The sequence below is a fragment of the Glycine soja genome, chromosome 14, assembly GCF_004193775.1.
Source record: "Glycine soja cultivar W05 chromosome 14, ASM419377v2, whole genome shotgun sequence".
In the NCBI taxonomy this organism is placed as follows: domain Eukaryota; kingdom Viridiplantae; phylum Streptophyta; class Magnoliopsida; order Fabales; family Fabaceae; genus Glycine; species Glycine soja.
The window spans coordinates 45,070,233-45,086,157 of record NC_041015.1 but is presented as its reverse complement, the minus strand read 5'-3'; the positions used below and the strand labels follow the sequence as shown (position 1 = coordinate 45,086,157).

Here is a 15,925-nt window from a genome sequence, read left to right as displayed (position 1 = left end):
CAATCACAATGGTATAATCTCAAAATAGCATGTTATCACACCTCATGAATCATATTCACTTTACCTATGAACTATGCAATATACACAACTACTCAATTGTTTTCAAAATCATTTTAACTCGTCGCGCTTGTGATTAAACTCGTCAGGTTCCCACAATGGGTCCTATCATAATACTCATCGCGCAAAGCTCGTCGCCCTTAAATGGTCTTACAGTTGTGTAATTGCACAATTCATAGCTCACAACACAATACACATCTCAATATACATGTATTCTGTCATTCATCACATGTTTAATTCACCACATACTCATAATTTGAATCATCATTTCATATCCTCAATATAACAATTTATACAAAAGACTATCACAACCTGGGGACTAAAACCCCTCAAATAATATTACACAATTCTATCAAAATCATAGGTCAAAATATACAAATATCAAAAGCACAATTTATCAAGCAATTCTCATCAGAACATCAATATTTTATTTATAATTATAAAGGAAAAATTGCAATTTAATACACATCCCAAAATAAAACCACAATTTAATCTTCTAAGGATCCCTACACATGTTCTCACTAATCCCCCAATTGTGAATAACTCATCTCTTACCTCTAAGAGGACTCATGTGTCTTCTGAAAGCGATAGAGACATCTCTAACAAGTTCCTGATATTCCTCTGGTTGCTCTGATAGGGTTCTCAAACATTAGAGAGAATAAGAAGGGATTGAAGCTTCCATTTGTACTATCTTCATGCGATTCATTTTTCTCCCTCAAAACATATAATCTCAAAAATCCCAACGGTGAAAGTGTGAGCAACTGAATTTCAAACAACATATCCAAATTTTACTACAATCCAACGGTTAACGAATCCAAGATCATATTTTTACCGAGATAGTTTTGGGTTTCTGCGGGAAAATAAAAGGCTACAATGCGAAGGGATTTCCTCTAAGCTCAGACAAGATTTTGAAATTCCCGACGGTGAGAATGCTTGGAATTAGGTTGCGAACTTGGTGCTAAAATTTCACAACGATCCAACGGTGAATAAGTCCGAGATTGTCGTTTTTCTGAGACATGTTTGGTGGTCTACGGGAAAAGAGAGGTTGAGAAGGGAAAACGAAATTGAGAGGCGAAGGATGCGGCTGAGGGTCTGAAATCTGACCTAACATTTTTCTATTTATAGTTAGGGATATTCACGACCTATTATTTACTCTATTTACTTATTTTTATTATTTTATAAAAAAAACTCTATTTTATTCTCCATCAAATGAATAATAAAATACTCTTTTTATTTTCTCTCAAACCATTAGTTTAATTAATAAAGTTAATTTCCCTTATTTATTTAATTATAAAACCTCGTCATATTTTCTAAAACTCTATTTGTTTATAAATAACAATTCTTTTTTTTTTTAAATTAGCTTAACGAAAAATGGGATGTTGCATCACCTGCTCACACCTTCCATTTTGTTATGGCTTTGCTTTAACTTCAACCTTTCTTGCTTTTTAGATTTCATTCCTGTTCTTGCTTACTCTGATCGCCCATTCCTAAAACTGCCATATCACAACTTAGATCTTAACTGAATTTCCTAGCTCATGAAACCATATTAAATAATTTTAGACTATCAACTATACTGATTATTTCAACTGTTGTTTTCATATCGTGTTTATTTGTGCATGTTAACCTCCCCCATTAAATTTTGTTGTTCATCATTCTATCAGCATAACAATGAAAATGCTCCAGCTCAAGATTTCTTTTTCTTACATATATCTTTAAAGCATTCCATTAAACTTTAATTTTCTTTAATTCCCTGTATGTTTGATCAGTAATTGTACAAGGTTATTATATCCATCTAAATGCCCTAATCTAGAATTACACATGGACAAAAGATTAGAATTGAGTTAAGTATCTAACAAAATTGTTAATATAATTGAATTAAATGTGAAAAAACTAGTACAGCAAGATGGCTAATCTGTGATGCTAATCAAGCTTAACATAACATGGTCTGTAAAACATAAGCAGTCAAATAGGCAACAAATAAATATGAAATGATTGCAGCACGAAATATCTAAGATGAAACTATATTGATGCGACCATCAGTTGTTTTATTCTCGAATAGCTTTTATACTTTGTTTCAATTAAATGACAGCAGAGACCAAAAACATGGATAGGCACCATTTTTCTATCATTTGTTGTTTAACTTCCTCCATGTCTGATCAGCAATACCAGAACCTAATATATTGTTCGACAATTTTACTCCTCTAAAATGACTAACCATAGTTACACTTTCTGTACCAGCTTCATAGATTAAACTTTATTCTTTTTCTTCTTCCTAACTCCACATCTTTGATTATCATCTATCTGAATAATACAACTATGTTGGTTTTTATGTCCAATCTCATTCTAGGTAAAACTTCCATTTATTAGAAAACCAGCAATCATGCAGTTTAGAGCCACATTCCATAATGACAGGGTAATATTGGATTAAAACTCATTTCTTTTTGGTTTTTTTCCCGGCTTATTTATTATAATTTTACATTCAATATTTTCTTGCAAGACATCATAAAAGTCCCGTTTTTTTACCACATTCAGTGGGCACCAGAATATTCCGAATATGTCTGTTTCAAATATAATGGACTTATATATCAAATCCAACTCATACTCCATAAGGGAAAAATCTTCTTTGTTGAAGGACTGAAAGAGTTTAGAAAAGAATTGGCCATTTATGAATCTACCATCATCCATTTCTTTGCAATCGACCACATCTCAATATTCGATCTTCATTTCAGTCCACCACTGGAACACCAAACTTCCGGAAGACCTTGGATGATATCCAGGCAGCATATTTGGACACTTGAAATAACACAATCAATGATTGACACACCGCAGCCTTTGGTAATGATAAAAAAAAAATTATTATGACTCATATAAATACAAAATTAAATATTATTATTATTTATCCTCTTTTGCAGAATCTTCCAAGTTGTGTAACTAGACATCTAAATGTCTGCGATAATCACATGACAATCATTAGAAAATTAGGACCTCCATTACAGTGGAATGTTATTGTTCTTGGTATTGGAATTGACGAAACATATGTTCTACAACCTTGGTATAAATTCCTTGCAGCCAGTTTCATGGTGATGAAATCTCATTCTACTACAGGCATCATGAATAAATTTGGAAAATTATTATTAGAAGACAAAAGGATTGGAATAATTATGATAGTGATAATGACGAAATTAAGTTTAGGTTATTTCTTTTATTTACTAACATTATCTTTGTAAATGAGAAATCTAGCTTTTTAAAAAAATGCAAACGATCTAATTATTATTAATATTACATATATTTGTGTTCATTTTTATTCTGTTTTATAAAATAAATTAAAATTCATTCAGAATATATTACAAATGACCCATGCATATGCATGAGTTATCAACTAATTTTAGAATAAACTTGAGAATGTAATAAAAAGTACACAAAACAATCAAACAATAGTGACACTGCAGCAAGTTTTAGCCCTAGAATTGACAACTCTGTACATTTGAGCATATAAATAAATCACGCACATTCAAATTCAACAAGTACACAGTACACAATTTTATTTATTTATTTTCATTCACCTTCTAACGTGTTAAAGTACCTTAAGAGCTGTTATTCTTATCCCCGTATTTTCTATTTATACCGCCACGTGTGCTTCAAATTTTGTTTATCCAAAATTATTCTTTTCACAAAATTACGATCTCATTGACAAAATATTCAACAAAATCATATTTTGTATAAAGAGAAGTGCAAAGAAATAAAATATACAGTGAAAACGTTGGGTAAATGTTTTGCACTCCCTCTCACACAACAAAATAAAATGTATTTCTATTTTGTTAATTTTTTATGGAAAAATTATAATTAATTGTAGATATAAGTTACTTTTTTTTACCATTACCTTAATTATTCTTCATTAATTATGATTCAAATTATCTTAATGACAACACACAATTAATTGTGATATAAATTACTTTTTTATTTAAATTTAAATTAATGATAACACAAGTTACCATTTTTAATTGTCATAAAATGAATTATGATACAAATTAATATCATAAATAATTCAATTATTATTAATAAAGATAATTGATACCATAATTAATTCGCTTATCTTTATAAATAAATAGTAACTTCTATCTATTTAATTTAATTTTAATTAAAACTGGCAATCTATATGATACTAACTATTGTTAAAAATGGTAAATTATATCTTAATTAATTTAATTTGAATTAAAAATATATATTTATATCACAATTAATTTGTTTATTTTATAAGAAAATAAATTATATATCTAATTAATTTTAAAATCATAAAAAATACACAAAGAAAATATGTTTTCATTGAATAAGAGGATGCACAAAAAAATTACACAACAAAAAATATGATTTCATTGATAAAATATACAATGGAGCTGTATATTTGTTGTGTATTTTAGTTGACAAAATATAACAACCATCTTCCATGTTGAAGATTTTAAATAAAAATTAAATTCATGATATCAAATGATTCAATTTCCATGTAACTAGTATAGTTGGTGGTAATTTTTAAGACTTCTCAATGATGATAATGATAATAATATAGTATAAGACTATATTAACTTATAGGATGAACAGGATATATGTTCATGATACAAATTATACTTTTTCAATGTATTCATATATAGAATGAATTTCAATTAATAGAAATATTGTAATACATTGCATATTAACATCTTATTCAAAACATAGTGCAAACTTAAACATACTAAGATAACAAAATCCCTAAAAAAAATTCTAAGATAATTTAAAATGATAAAATTTACTTAGCCTTGTACTTTACAAAATAGACATGCAATTCCCTGACTGGAATAGTGCAGCCATGCAATACATTGTACATACTTTACAATTAGATATTTAAGCCCTTTACAATTAGATAAGCGTTTATCTAGTAGAATTTCTTGCATCGATAGAATTCATGCAGATAATTTTCTTTTCATGCTTACAAACAAGACCAACCCTATATACATGTACTACTAATTAGTTCATTGAAAGATTATCTTGGTTGTATAACTTGTCCTTCAACAACAAACCGGCGCCAATACCAGTGTTTGCCCCATATTGCATACATGGAATCCAAAGAAATGCCTCTGGTCTCGGGCAAGAACAGTATAACAAAGATGGTGATGAGTACAAGCCAACCAGCGTAGAAGAGAAAAGCTCCAAACTTGAAGTGGCATAGCATTGTCAAGAATGTCTGGGATAAAACAAATGTTGTCAAGAACTGCACAGCAATGGCTATGCTTTGTCCCGTGGATCTGATCTTCATTGGGAATATCTCACTTGGAATCAGCCAGCAAAGAGGGCCCAACGACCAAGCAAAACCTGCGGCGTAGAAGCACAATAGCACCAGCACAGCAATGGAGTTGCCCTTTGAAATTTGGTCTGTACCATGAACACCACTCCCCACTGCCAACACAACAGCCACCGAAATCTTCACAATGATCAAATCTATAATTAGTAATGACCAAGTACATAACTGATGCAATCAATTTCAACCTTAATTATGGCCAAATATATTGTAAGTAATCCCACTTGTGTAACGGAGAAATTACTACATAAGCTATATGTCATGAATATTTGAAGTTTGGGTCTTGCTAAAACAGATTAAGGAATTAAAAAAATAAATTTATTATAAAATTATAAGTACAAAAAAGATTTTTTGTATTTTAATAAAAAAGTTATTTTAAGTTTCTTAACCAGCAATTAATGATTAACATTTGACTTTTGTCTTTTAAGTTTTTAACTAATCTATGTAAGACACATGATTGCATAAATATTAGCCAAGACCGGCCATGGACATGTAAACTATCTAATAATTTTTCTTAATAATGATATAACCATTCCAAACATATAAATATAGCAAAAGTTCATTTGGATTTTTTTATATTAAGGTTATATTTAGTAAAATTAGCCAAAAAATTAATTAAAAATAAAAATATTAACTGCTAGCTTGAAAAATTATCTCATATAATAATAAGTATTTAATAAAATTATCTGTTAATTAAAAATTACAAAAGTATAGAAATAGACATATTTATGTAATGTTTTTATATAAATTTTAATTTGATTTTCTTAATAAAAGTATATTTTGTAGTATTTATAATTTTTAGTGTTAAATTAATTTTAAACACCTCTAACTTTTTAGTTATAAAATATCCACAAAAACTATATAAATTTATTATATATCACTGTTAATATCATATAAAATAAAAATGTAAAAATCAGAAAACTCTATCATATATGTAAAAAAAAAATGGGGTAAGGATAATAAAATTTCATCTTATATAGAAAAGATTATAAACTAAATCTAAAACATGTTCAAGAATAAAAAAAGAAATATATATAAAAAGTCAAAAGTTAGCATTTTGAAAAATAGTATTCTAGAGTCTCAAAAACCGCTAGAATTTGGAGAGAAAAAATTACATTTATCTAAAAGGTAATAAAAAATTTAAAAATTAACTAAAATGTAACATACTTTAAGATAAATACTAATAACATACTTTTTTAGACATACTTTTATTGATTAAAATTTATTAAGAATCTTAAAATTTTGTAATTATCACTTTTTATTTAATGAATTTCTTTTATAATTTTATAGTTTTCAATTAATATTAACCAATAATTAAGGGTGTATTAAAAAGATTATATTAGACTATAAGAGAGTGTGTGATTGAGAGTATATTTTAAGCATTCCTAAGAAAATAGAGTGCTATGGTTTTTTCTTTCTAAATAGAGTTTCAAATTAAAAATTGTTTGAAAAATGTCTAGTAGTAATTATGTGTATTTAAAAAAGTGATTTAAGCTTTTTTAGAAAAATAATTAATTAAATTTCTAAAGAATTTAAGAAAAAAAAATAACATTATTTTTAAAGAAAAAACACTTAAATGAACGTGCTTAATAATCTCAACTTACTCTAGCTATATACATATACGTGGACGAGTAGTTTAAAAAAAATGTAAAAGCTTAATTAAATTAATAATTGAATTACCATGCAAAGTAGCATTTGAATGCCACCCACAATGAATAAGAGCCTTCGACCAAATCGATCAACAACAGCAGTTGAGACAAGAGTGGAAGCAAGGTTGACGAGTCCCAGTATAACAGCCGAAAGCAACGCCGAGTTATTGCCGATTACCACAGACTGAAACAGGTTTGGCGCATAAAAGGCGACAGTGTTGATCCCCGAAAGTTGCTGAGACAACGGAATCGCAAACGCCATCACCAACTGGGGCCGATACTGGTGCTCAAAAATGACTGCAAAACTTTCCCGTTCCATGGCTTTCGAAACCTGTGACGATTCAGGGTCAGGAGATTAATTTAGTAGTGAAGGAAAGAAAGAAATAATGGGATTGAATTCTACAGTTGACAAAAACAACATAAAAAATAATTAATTAAGTTTTTAGTTTTCAGATTATAGAAATTTTGAATTTTTAGTTTTTAAATTTTTTTTTTAAATTTCATCCTTAAAGATTTTTTTTATTATAAAAATGTTTTTAAGTTATAATGATCATTTAAAAAAAGTTATTATAAATATGTTTAAATGAATTGTTTACTTACGAATATTATCATAAATAAATGATAAATGATTTTAAATGAGAAGAATCAATTGTTAATCCATATTGTAGATATTTTTATTGGTGATTGCTGTTGATGAATTCTTGAGCGCCATACATTTTAATAATATATTATTTTTAATTATTTATTTAAATATAATAAAATTTAAATGTGACATATATATGTATATAATATATACGTGTCATTTATTTTATCATCTGATGAATTTCCATCATTTAACAACAAATATTAATAATAAAAACTATTTTTAATAACAATAAATTCTTTAAAAATTAAATTTAAAAAAAGTTAATTTTGAGACCAAAATTCAAATTTTCATAAGCAGGAGTCTTAAAAACTTAATTAATCTTAAAAAGAAATACAAAAGAAACCTGTGAGGATTCAATCAATTGTTGCAATTCGGGTTCCACATCAGCAGTGGGGCCCCGCACTTTGCGCAAGGCGTTTCTGGCTTGATCTATGTGGTTGCGCTCTACTAAGCTGCTTGGAGTGTCCGGGATTAGGAGGGCACCCATTGTCATGATGGTTGCGGGGACCATGGCAAGACCGAGGGACACGCGCCACCCCCATGGCAGCCGCGCAGTGCCGTAGTTTACGCAATTGGCCGCCACCACACCAATGTTGTTGAACAATTGGAAGCCTGTGTTGAACGCACCTCGCCATTTGGGTGGGGCTATTTCAGAAAGATATACCGGCGTGGCCTGTGTTCATTGAGACAAAGACATCAAAATTTTGTTAGAACCCACTACATTTCATCCTCCTAAGATCCAATGTAATTACTTAATTAATCTGAATTCTGTAAAGTAATTAATTTAGTTAATATGAGTAGATATATTTTCATTTTTTATTTTTTTAAATTATCATTTTTAGTAATATTTTTCTTATTGTTTATCTTTAGAACCTCTCATTTAATTAAGGATATATTAGATTCAAAATAATTAATACAAGATATAATATGAATTAAATTTTATAAAAAAAATTAAATATCATTTTAAATATATGTCTTATAAATACGATCTAAATTAGTATATGTAAATAACACTCATAATTTTATGCATACATGACAACGGGTAATAATAAATTAAGGTCAAAATGAAAATAATTTCATTGTCACATGTCATTCACTTATACATATCAACTATCATGTAAACTTACATATAGGAAACATTAATTTTAACAAAAAAAAATTAACAATAAGTAAAAAACAAATTATACTTGAAAAACAAATTATATTTTGAAGGACTTAAATTACATTTTTATACTATCAAGAATATATATATAAGTTATAATAAATTACACTTTCTGAAATTAAAGTAGCAGTTCACCCTTTTTTCTTTTCTCTTTTATTTTTTCTTAAAAAGAATAAACATACAAAATTATTATAATGCAGTTGCACACTTGCACCTATTTTTCTTTTTTTCACTCCGATCCATTATAAGTAGACATGACAATGAAGCGGGGCAGGAATAAGTATTATCTCTCATAGTTTCCGATTCCGACTCTCCAACATGTTTCATACTTGTACCTGATACGTGATGGGTTAAAATTAATTATCTCATCCCGATATTTGTTGGGTATCAGGTATCCCCGTCCCGTATCTGATTCAACTTAGAAAAATAATTTTTTTTAAAGAAAATATTAAAAATTTGATTTCAGAAAAAATGAATTGATTGTTAAACATTTATTTTTAACTACTTGTATATCAATAAATTTATTATAACGCATGTGTCTACAAAAATCTTTAAGAAAAGAATATTAAATTATGTAAAAATTTTAAAATAAAATTAACTAGTATTAAAAATTCTACAAAGTTTAAGTGGTGGGACAGGTCCGGGATCGGGGCGGATGTAATAATTTCATACCCGTATCTGTACCCGACTTTTGATTATCGGAGAAAATCCAAACTCATACCCGATCAACTCGGGTATTACCCGTCAAAGTTAGAAAAATTTTATTTATTGGGTATCCCCGTCCCGTACCTTATTTAAATTAGAAAAATAATTTTTTTGTAAAGAAAATATTAAAAATTTGATTTTAGAAAAAATAAATTGATTGTTAAACATTTATTTTTAACTACTTGTATATCAATAAATTTATTATAACGCATGTGTCTATAAAAATCGTTAAGAAAAGAATATTAAATTATATAAAAAATTTAAAATAAAATGAACTAGTAATAAAAATTCTAAACCTTTTGATTAAATTATGCAAAAATTCTAAAAATTTTAAGTGGTGGGGCGGGTCCGGGATCAGGGCCGATATAATCATTTCATACTTGTGTCTTTACCCGACTTTTAGTTATCAGAGAAAATCCAAACTCGATCAACTCAGATATTACCCATCAAAGTCGAAACGAATTCGGACGGGTATTCACATATCCGAGTTTAATTTCTTTGCCATGTCTAATTATAAGTTTCTAATTTTGGTATCCATTATAATCCAGTTACTTACTTGATTAGTGAAACCAACCCCAATGCCAAGCAAGATACGACCCAATATGAGCATAGCAATATTTACAGCAGCAGCATTAATGGCACCACCGGCAAAAAAGATGCAGCCACCGAAGATCATGGTGTTTCTCCGACCCAACGCCGTCGTGATGTGGCTGGCCAAGAGAGATGAAACAAGCCCCGCGAGAAAAAGGGAGGACGTAAATAATGTCAACAACTGATCGTCATACACACAATACATGTTTGTTTTTGCGCTAGCAGCCTTTTTCAATATCGCTGGGAAGAATTTTTCAAGAAATGGTTTCATCGTAGTCACGCCTCCTGAAATTGCATATCCAAATTTTCATTAAAAAAAGACAACCTTTTTAAAGCATTTTTTTTTTTACAAAAAATAAGTGATAACATTTGGTTAATTGTTTCAATAAAATTAATTGCAATAAATTATATCAGTGACTCGTAACAGAAAGGGGGCCTTATTAATTATTACTATTACGTAGTACTAACTGCACATATGCAGGATTCCATACACTCCTTGCAATATCAGAAATATTTATTGTAAAGGTGGAGGCGAACTTTAGTTGCTGGAATCATAATTGTATAATTATAATATACAAGGACCAAGACATTGTTTGTCTAATACTTAAACAATAGTGGATAAGATCTCTTTGACGAATAAGATCTCATATATATCTAAATCTTATATATAAAAAATATAATTAAAAAAAAATAATTCATTTAAGATGATGATTAAATTTTTCAACAAAGATAAGTTATCATTAAAGTTGGTCAATACCAATATTATGATGACTAAAAAAATACATATTAAAGTCAAGGGAAACCGTGTATGCTTGGTTTTATAGTGAGAAGTATTAAAATTAGTTTTGTCTCTTGTCAAACATTATTTTTGTAAGAGATATAGTATATGTTTGGATAGCCGGCCAAACTGATTGCAACATGCGTTCCAAAGTACTCTGAAACTTATGTTTTTATGCACTAAGAATTAAGTAAGAGGCGAGTTCCTTCTGTAAACGGAATTCTAGAGCTTATAACATTTACCCAAATATAATAGCGGTTTTACATGTCTAGATATATTCTAGCAACGCACATATATGCACTTGTTCACGTCAGATAAGCTAAAACGACGTAGAAGCTAAAATAGAAGACATCTAATTAAAAAATAATGTAGATCCGCGACGCAGTGCCAAAGCAAACAAACTAATTATAGATCTTTGGTTTTTTATACGTAAATTTGATTTTGCTTCTAAATTTTGGTTTGATTATAAGTGACTAAAAATATTCTTTACATTAAGTTAAAAATATATTACATTTAGGATAAAGATAAGAAAGTATTAATTACTTTCTTTCAAAAATGATTTTATAAAATTAATTTCTTACAAAATCAATTTTTTAAAATTTCACCCAAATTGAGTTTCTTTTGTCAGGAAACATGGGAGGAAAACAGTAAAAGGAAAATGTTTTATTTAAGCGTTCATGGTGAGAAATTTTTGCATGTACATTTTTAATTACACTTTTTTTTCTTAAAAATATCCTTTTTACTTTATTTTAATTAATTTCTATAAAGATTAATACGTGGAAATAACTTCTCACTTGAGTCTACACACCCATAACGACAAACAAGAAAAAGCTTCACCATCCAGATTAAATTCGATGGCTGCAAATACGGAAGCATTTTTGGTTGACGAGTTTTTCGGAGGAGAATCTACTTTTTCTTCTTATCAACAAATATTAATTTATTAAAATTGTTAATCAGAGATATTTAAACTAACCATTCCTTTCTTTTCCTTCTTCATTCTTAGGTCTCTTTCCTAATCATTGGAAATCATTAGATCAATCTTTTATTTTAATTATATATTTTGACAAATATTTGGGTGGTGAATGATTAGATAGTTTTGTAGTACATAAATTATTTTATACTACTTAATTTTATTTCTAACTTATTTTATATTAAAAATATTTAGTATGTATTTAATTTAGTTTTATGATAGAAAGTATCAAGCAATATATGAAAATTAAACTGAAAATTGTTATAATTTAATTTTTATTTCTGGAAACTAATTGGATTATTTTCATCGTATATAAATATTAGTGAATTGAGACTTGAGAAACAATAATATATATATATATATATATATATATATATATATATATATATATATATATCATTTTTTTAAACAATAAAAATGCATTATTCTAACGTGTTGTTTTTTCTTTATTTTCCAAAATAGAAAATATAAATATTGCTTGCGTCTAAAATTAATCTGTTAAATATGTTAATGAAAGATATTTAAACTCATCATCGCTTCCTCTCCTTTCTTTTTCCCCTTTTATTATTAAGTCTCTTTCCTAATCATCATATGAATCTTATATTTTTACCATATTTTTTTTTGCAAGTATTTGGGTGGTGAATGATTAGATAATTTTTGTAGTAGATAAATTATTTTATACTACTGTAACTTATTTTATATTAAAAACATTTAGTATGTATTTATTTTTATGGTAGAAAGTATCTATCAATATATGAAAATTAAACTGAAAATTGCTATAATTTAATTTTTATTTTTGGAAACTAATTGGATTATTTTTATCGTATAGAAATATTAGTGAATTGAGAGTTGAGAAACAACAATAATAAATATATACATCATTTTTATAAAATAAAAATAAAAAAAATTATTCTTACGTGTTTTTTTCTTTATTTTCCAAAACAGGAAATATAAAACAAAATATAAATATTGCTTGCGTCTAAAATTAATTTGAGTTGACGTTATTCAGAAAAAACAAAACTTGAGTTGACGTTTAGCTAGATGAAGAATGACAAACAAGAAAAACGCTTCAGCATGTGAAAGAAAAGAAGCGATCTAATTGCCATCATTACCACTGTTTGATGTTTAGATGATTACTGATTGAAAATAAAAAGAGGTTTACCAGTTGGTCCAATTGTTGTGAACTTGAGGTTACCAAACACCAAAGGTTATAACTTATAAGGCTTGGAAAATGCAAATCCCCCACCACCGTTTCCTCTTATAGTTTATCATTCTCTTTTGGGTCTAGCAATTCATAACAATTAACAAGAAACTCACAACAAACATATGAATATGCAAACCTAGTTTGTTAATCTTTTCCTTTGTTGCTTTTGATTTAGGGATTAAAAACATACCCTTATTACCAAAGCAAATTATAATGCCCAGTTTACCCAAGAAAAATGTATTATGCTTGTATATATGCTTTAGAGAGATTAATAAATATAAAAAGCTTATCTAAATAGATTCTAATTAAAACAAATGAATAGGATTTTTTTTTTAAAAAAAAATACCTGTAATTCCGAGGTCATATCCAAAAATTAGACCACTGGATGCTGCGACGATGCAAGTGATGACAACTGAGAGTGTTATCTTGCCGTTGAAGCCATTGGCTGAAGAAGCATCAACGGCGAATCCCTCAATGGCCATTTTGGTGGCTTTGCTCTTTCTGTTTACCAAAAATTGCTAAATATATAGTCGCTAATTAGCTTCCTATATAAGGATGTTGATAATAAAATTGTGACAAACAAGACTATGATTCAATTGGTATAGTAGAATGTCTAAATTTTTATAAATTATTTGTCTTTGATTCTTACATACCAAAAAAATAATAATAAGATTGTGATGCCTAAATTATAATAAACTATTTGTGTTTGATTCTTGCATACCAAAAAATAAAAAGATTGTGACACTAAATGAGTTGATAAATAGACTCAGGGACTTGTGGCGATTTTCTTTATCTGTAAAAATCAAATATTAGTATACTTTTTTTTACAATAATTCATTTCCATTGTTTAAATAACTGATCAGCTAGACTCTTGAGTTTAATTTCTTTTTGTTCTTCTGCAAATTGTTCTTTTAGGGACTACATGCATCTTTTAGATAATTTTATTTGGGTAAGATCATTACAAATTACAATTTTTTCCTTTCAAATATATTCTAATCATTAGTTAAGTTAAAATAACTTCCCACGAATTATTCTATGTGCTTGATGATCTTTTGCAAATTGTTAATCGTAAAAAATTACGGAAGAATGGACATTGGCCTTATTTTATATATTAATCTTAAAAAATGTAAAGTAATTAAAAATAACACTGATAATGAATATAAATAATAATACTAATAAAATATATATATAAAAATAATAATACACTAATATCCATTGATTCAACTGTTAAATTATACTTACAATGAAGATGTTGCTGTCAAATTTTGTTAAGACTATATAATTAAAATTAATAGAAAAATGAATTAAACAACATTAAATTTTTTGGTACTAAAAAGAACATTCATATTTAAATTATTATGAATAATATTGTAATAGAAATTTCACATTAATATAATTCTTTTAATATATAAAATTTATAGCTTTTATTTTTTTACTATAATTATTAGTTTCTATACATGGAGAAACTATTTAAAGTTTTTGTTTCGATGAATTTTGGAAAATTGTTAATTTTTTTTTGCATTTTGCCACATTATATATATATATATATATATATATATATATATATATATATATATATATATATATATATATATATATATATATATATATATATATATATATATATATATATATATATATAAGTTAATATTGTCTGGTGAATTTGGCACGGTAGAAACATCAATCTAGGATAAGTGATTGCACAACCAAAGCATTATCTCCTTGATTGTATCCTTTTTATTATTCTCAGGAAATCTGGATCTGTCAATTGGTGGCAACTCTAGCAGTATTTCTGACTTTAATATTCTAAATTAAAATTGCTTTCAGTTGTAGGTCATGTAAGCAAAGCACCTAATTAAAATCATATATTCAAGTTCATTACCTGACACCCTCCCCTTTGTGGCTAGGTCAAATGCAATATTAATGGGCCTGCCAAGGGTTCACCTAGAGTTGTTTCCTGTGGAGGTGTCTTTAGAGATTAGATGGGTGGCACTTAGTTGTTTTGCTCAGCACTTAGGCATATCCTTCTCTTTGCATATGTGGAGATCAATAAAGCCATGATTGCGATTGAGACAACCTTCAATAGAGGATGGAGGAAGCTTTGGTTAGAATGTGACTCTTCTATGGTGGTAGCATCTTTTCAATCCATCCACATTGTCCCCTAGCAATTGGGTAATTAACCGTTGGAATAGTTGTATTCAACTTACAAGAGCTATGGATCGAGTTTAATTGTCACTTCACATATATATCTTTAGAGAACGCAACTATTACGCAGATAAACTAGCTAACTTCGCTATTACTTCGCTGAGCTTTACTTAATTGGTGAGATGGCTTTTGACTCTTTCCTTGTACGCGCATTTTTTTTTAATAATATCTTGGCATGCTACAAATGATGGATAGTGTCTTAGGTACAAGTGTCAACGTGGTTGGAATCTTAGCCTCGATCTGCAATGATACTTTTGCTTGCTAGCTTTTATTTAAAAAGTTAATATATCATCATACAAAGATGGAGATTAAGATCTCTGTGAAAATATATCAATACTAATATAGCAGATGCAAAGATGTGATAATAATCTTTTCTCTTTTTCTTGCAAATAAATGATATATTTGGATCGAAATAAAATGAAAAGAAAAGTAATAAATTGCTTAATTTATTGGAAATAGAAATATTTTTGTAGAGGCTATCAGGAAATAGTCTCTTTTCTCAAATTATAAGATACTCTCTCCGTACCACAGACCAAGAAAACTCATTTAATAGATGAAACAGAGTAACAAATTTATCAAATTAACCTTAATCCTAATTTCTGCTGATAAATACTCTCTCTTGGTTTCTA

General features: G+C 28.0%; 2 protein-coding genes across 2 annotated transcripts; both read right to left on the bottom strand.

Annotated features, from left to right (window-relative positions):
* Positions 1-4,882: 4,882 nt before the first annotated feature.
* On the bottom strand, positions 4,883-7,354 carry LOC114384116 (sugar transport protein 5-like). The gene is made up of 2 exons (XM_028343786.1): positions 7,067-7,354; positions 4,883-5,509 (listed from the first exon to the last, which is right to left on the bottom strand). Exons 1-2 carry the CDS (start codon positions 7,352-7,354, stop codon positions 5,072-5,074), a joined length of 726 nt encoding a protein of 241 aa, XP_028199587.1. The 3' UTR covers positions 4,883-5,071.
* A 637-nt stretch (positions 7,355-7,991) lies between these two features.
* On the bottom strand, positions 7,992-13,573 carry LOC114384115 (sugar transport protein 5-like). Its single transcript, XM_028343785.1, has 3 exons — positions 13,438-13,573; positions 10,105-10,424; positions 7,992-8,354 (listed from the first exon to the last, which is right to left on the bottom strand). Exons 1-3 carry the CDS (start codon positions 13,571-13,573, stop codon positions 7,992-7,994), a joined length of 819 nt encoding a protein of 272 aa, XP_028199586.1.
* Between the last annotated feature and the right edge of the window lie 2,352 nt (positions 13,574-15,925).

What these genes read in the sequence shown, in the direction of transcription:
- LOC114384116 (XM_028343786.1), bottom strand. Translation starts at nt 7,354, where the DNA reads ATGGAACGGGAAAGTTTTGCAGTCATTTTTGAGCACCAGTATCGGCCC. An exon ending in TTCAAATGCTACTTTGCATG is followed by an intron (nt 5,510 to 7,066) that starts GTAATTCAATTA and finishes ATCATTGTGAAG; the next exon opens with ATTTCGGTGGCTGTTGTGTT.
- LOC114384115 (XM_028343785.1), bottom strand. Translation starts at nt 13,573, where the DNA reads ATGGCCATTGAGGGATTCGCCGTTGATGCTTCTTCAGCCAATGGCTTC. An exon ending in ATATGACCTCGGAATTACAG is followed by an intron (nt 10,425 to 13,437) that starts GTATTTTTTTTT and finishes ATGCAATTTCAG; the next exon opens with GAGGCGTGACTACGATGAAA. An exon ending in GGGTTGGTTTCACTAATCAA is followed by an intron (nt 8,355 to 10,104) that starts GTAAGTAACTGG and finishes CAATGAACACAG; the next exon opens with GCCACGCCGGTATATCTTTC.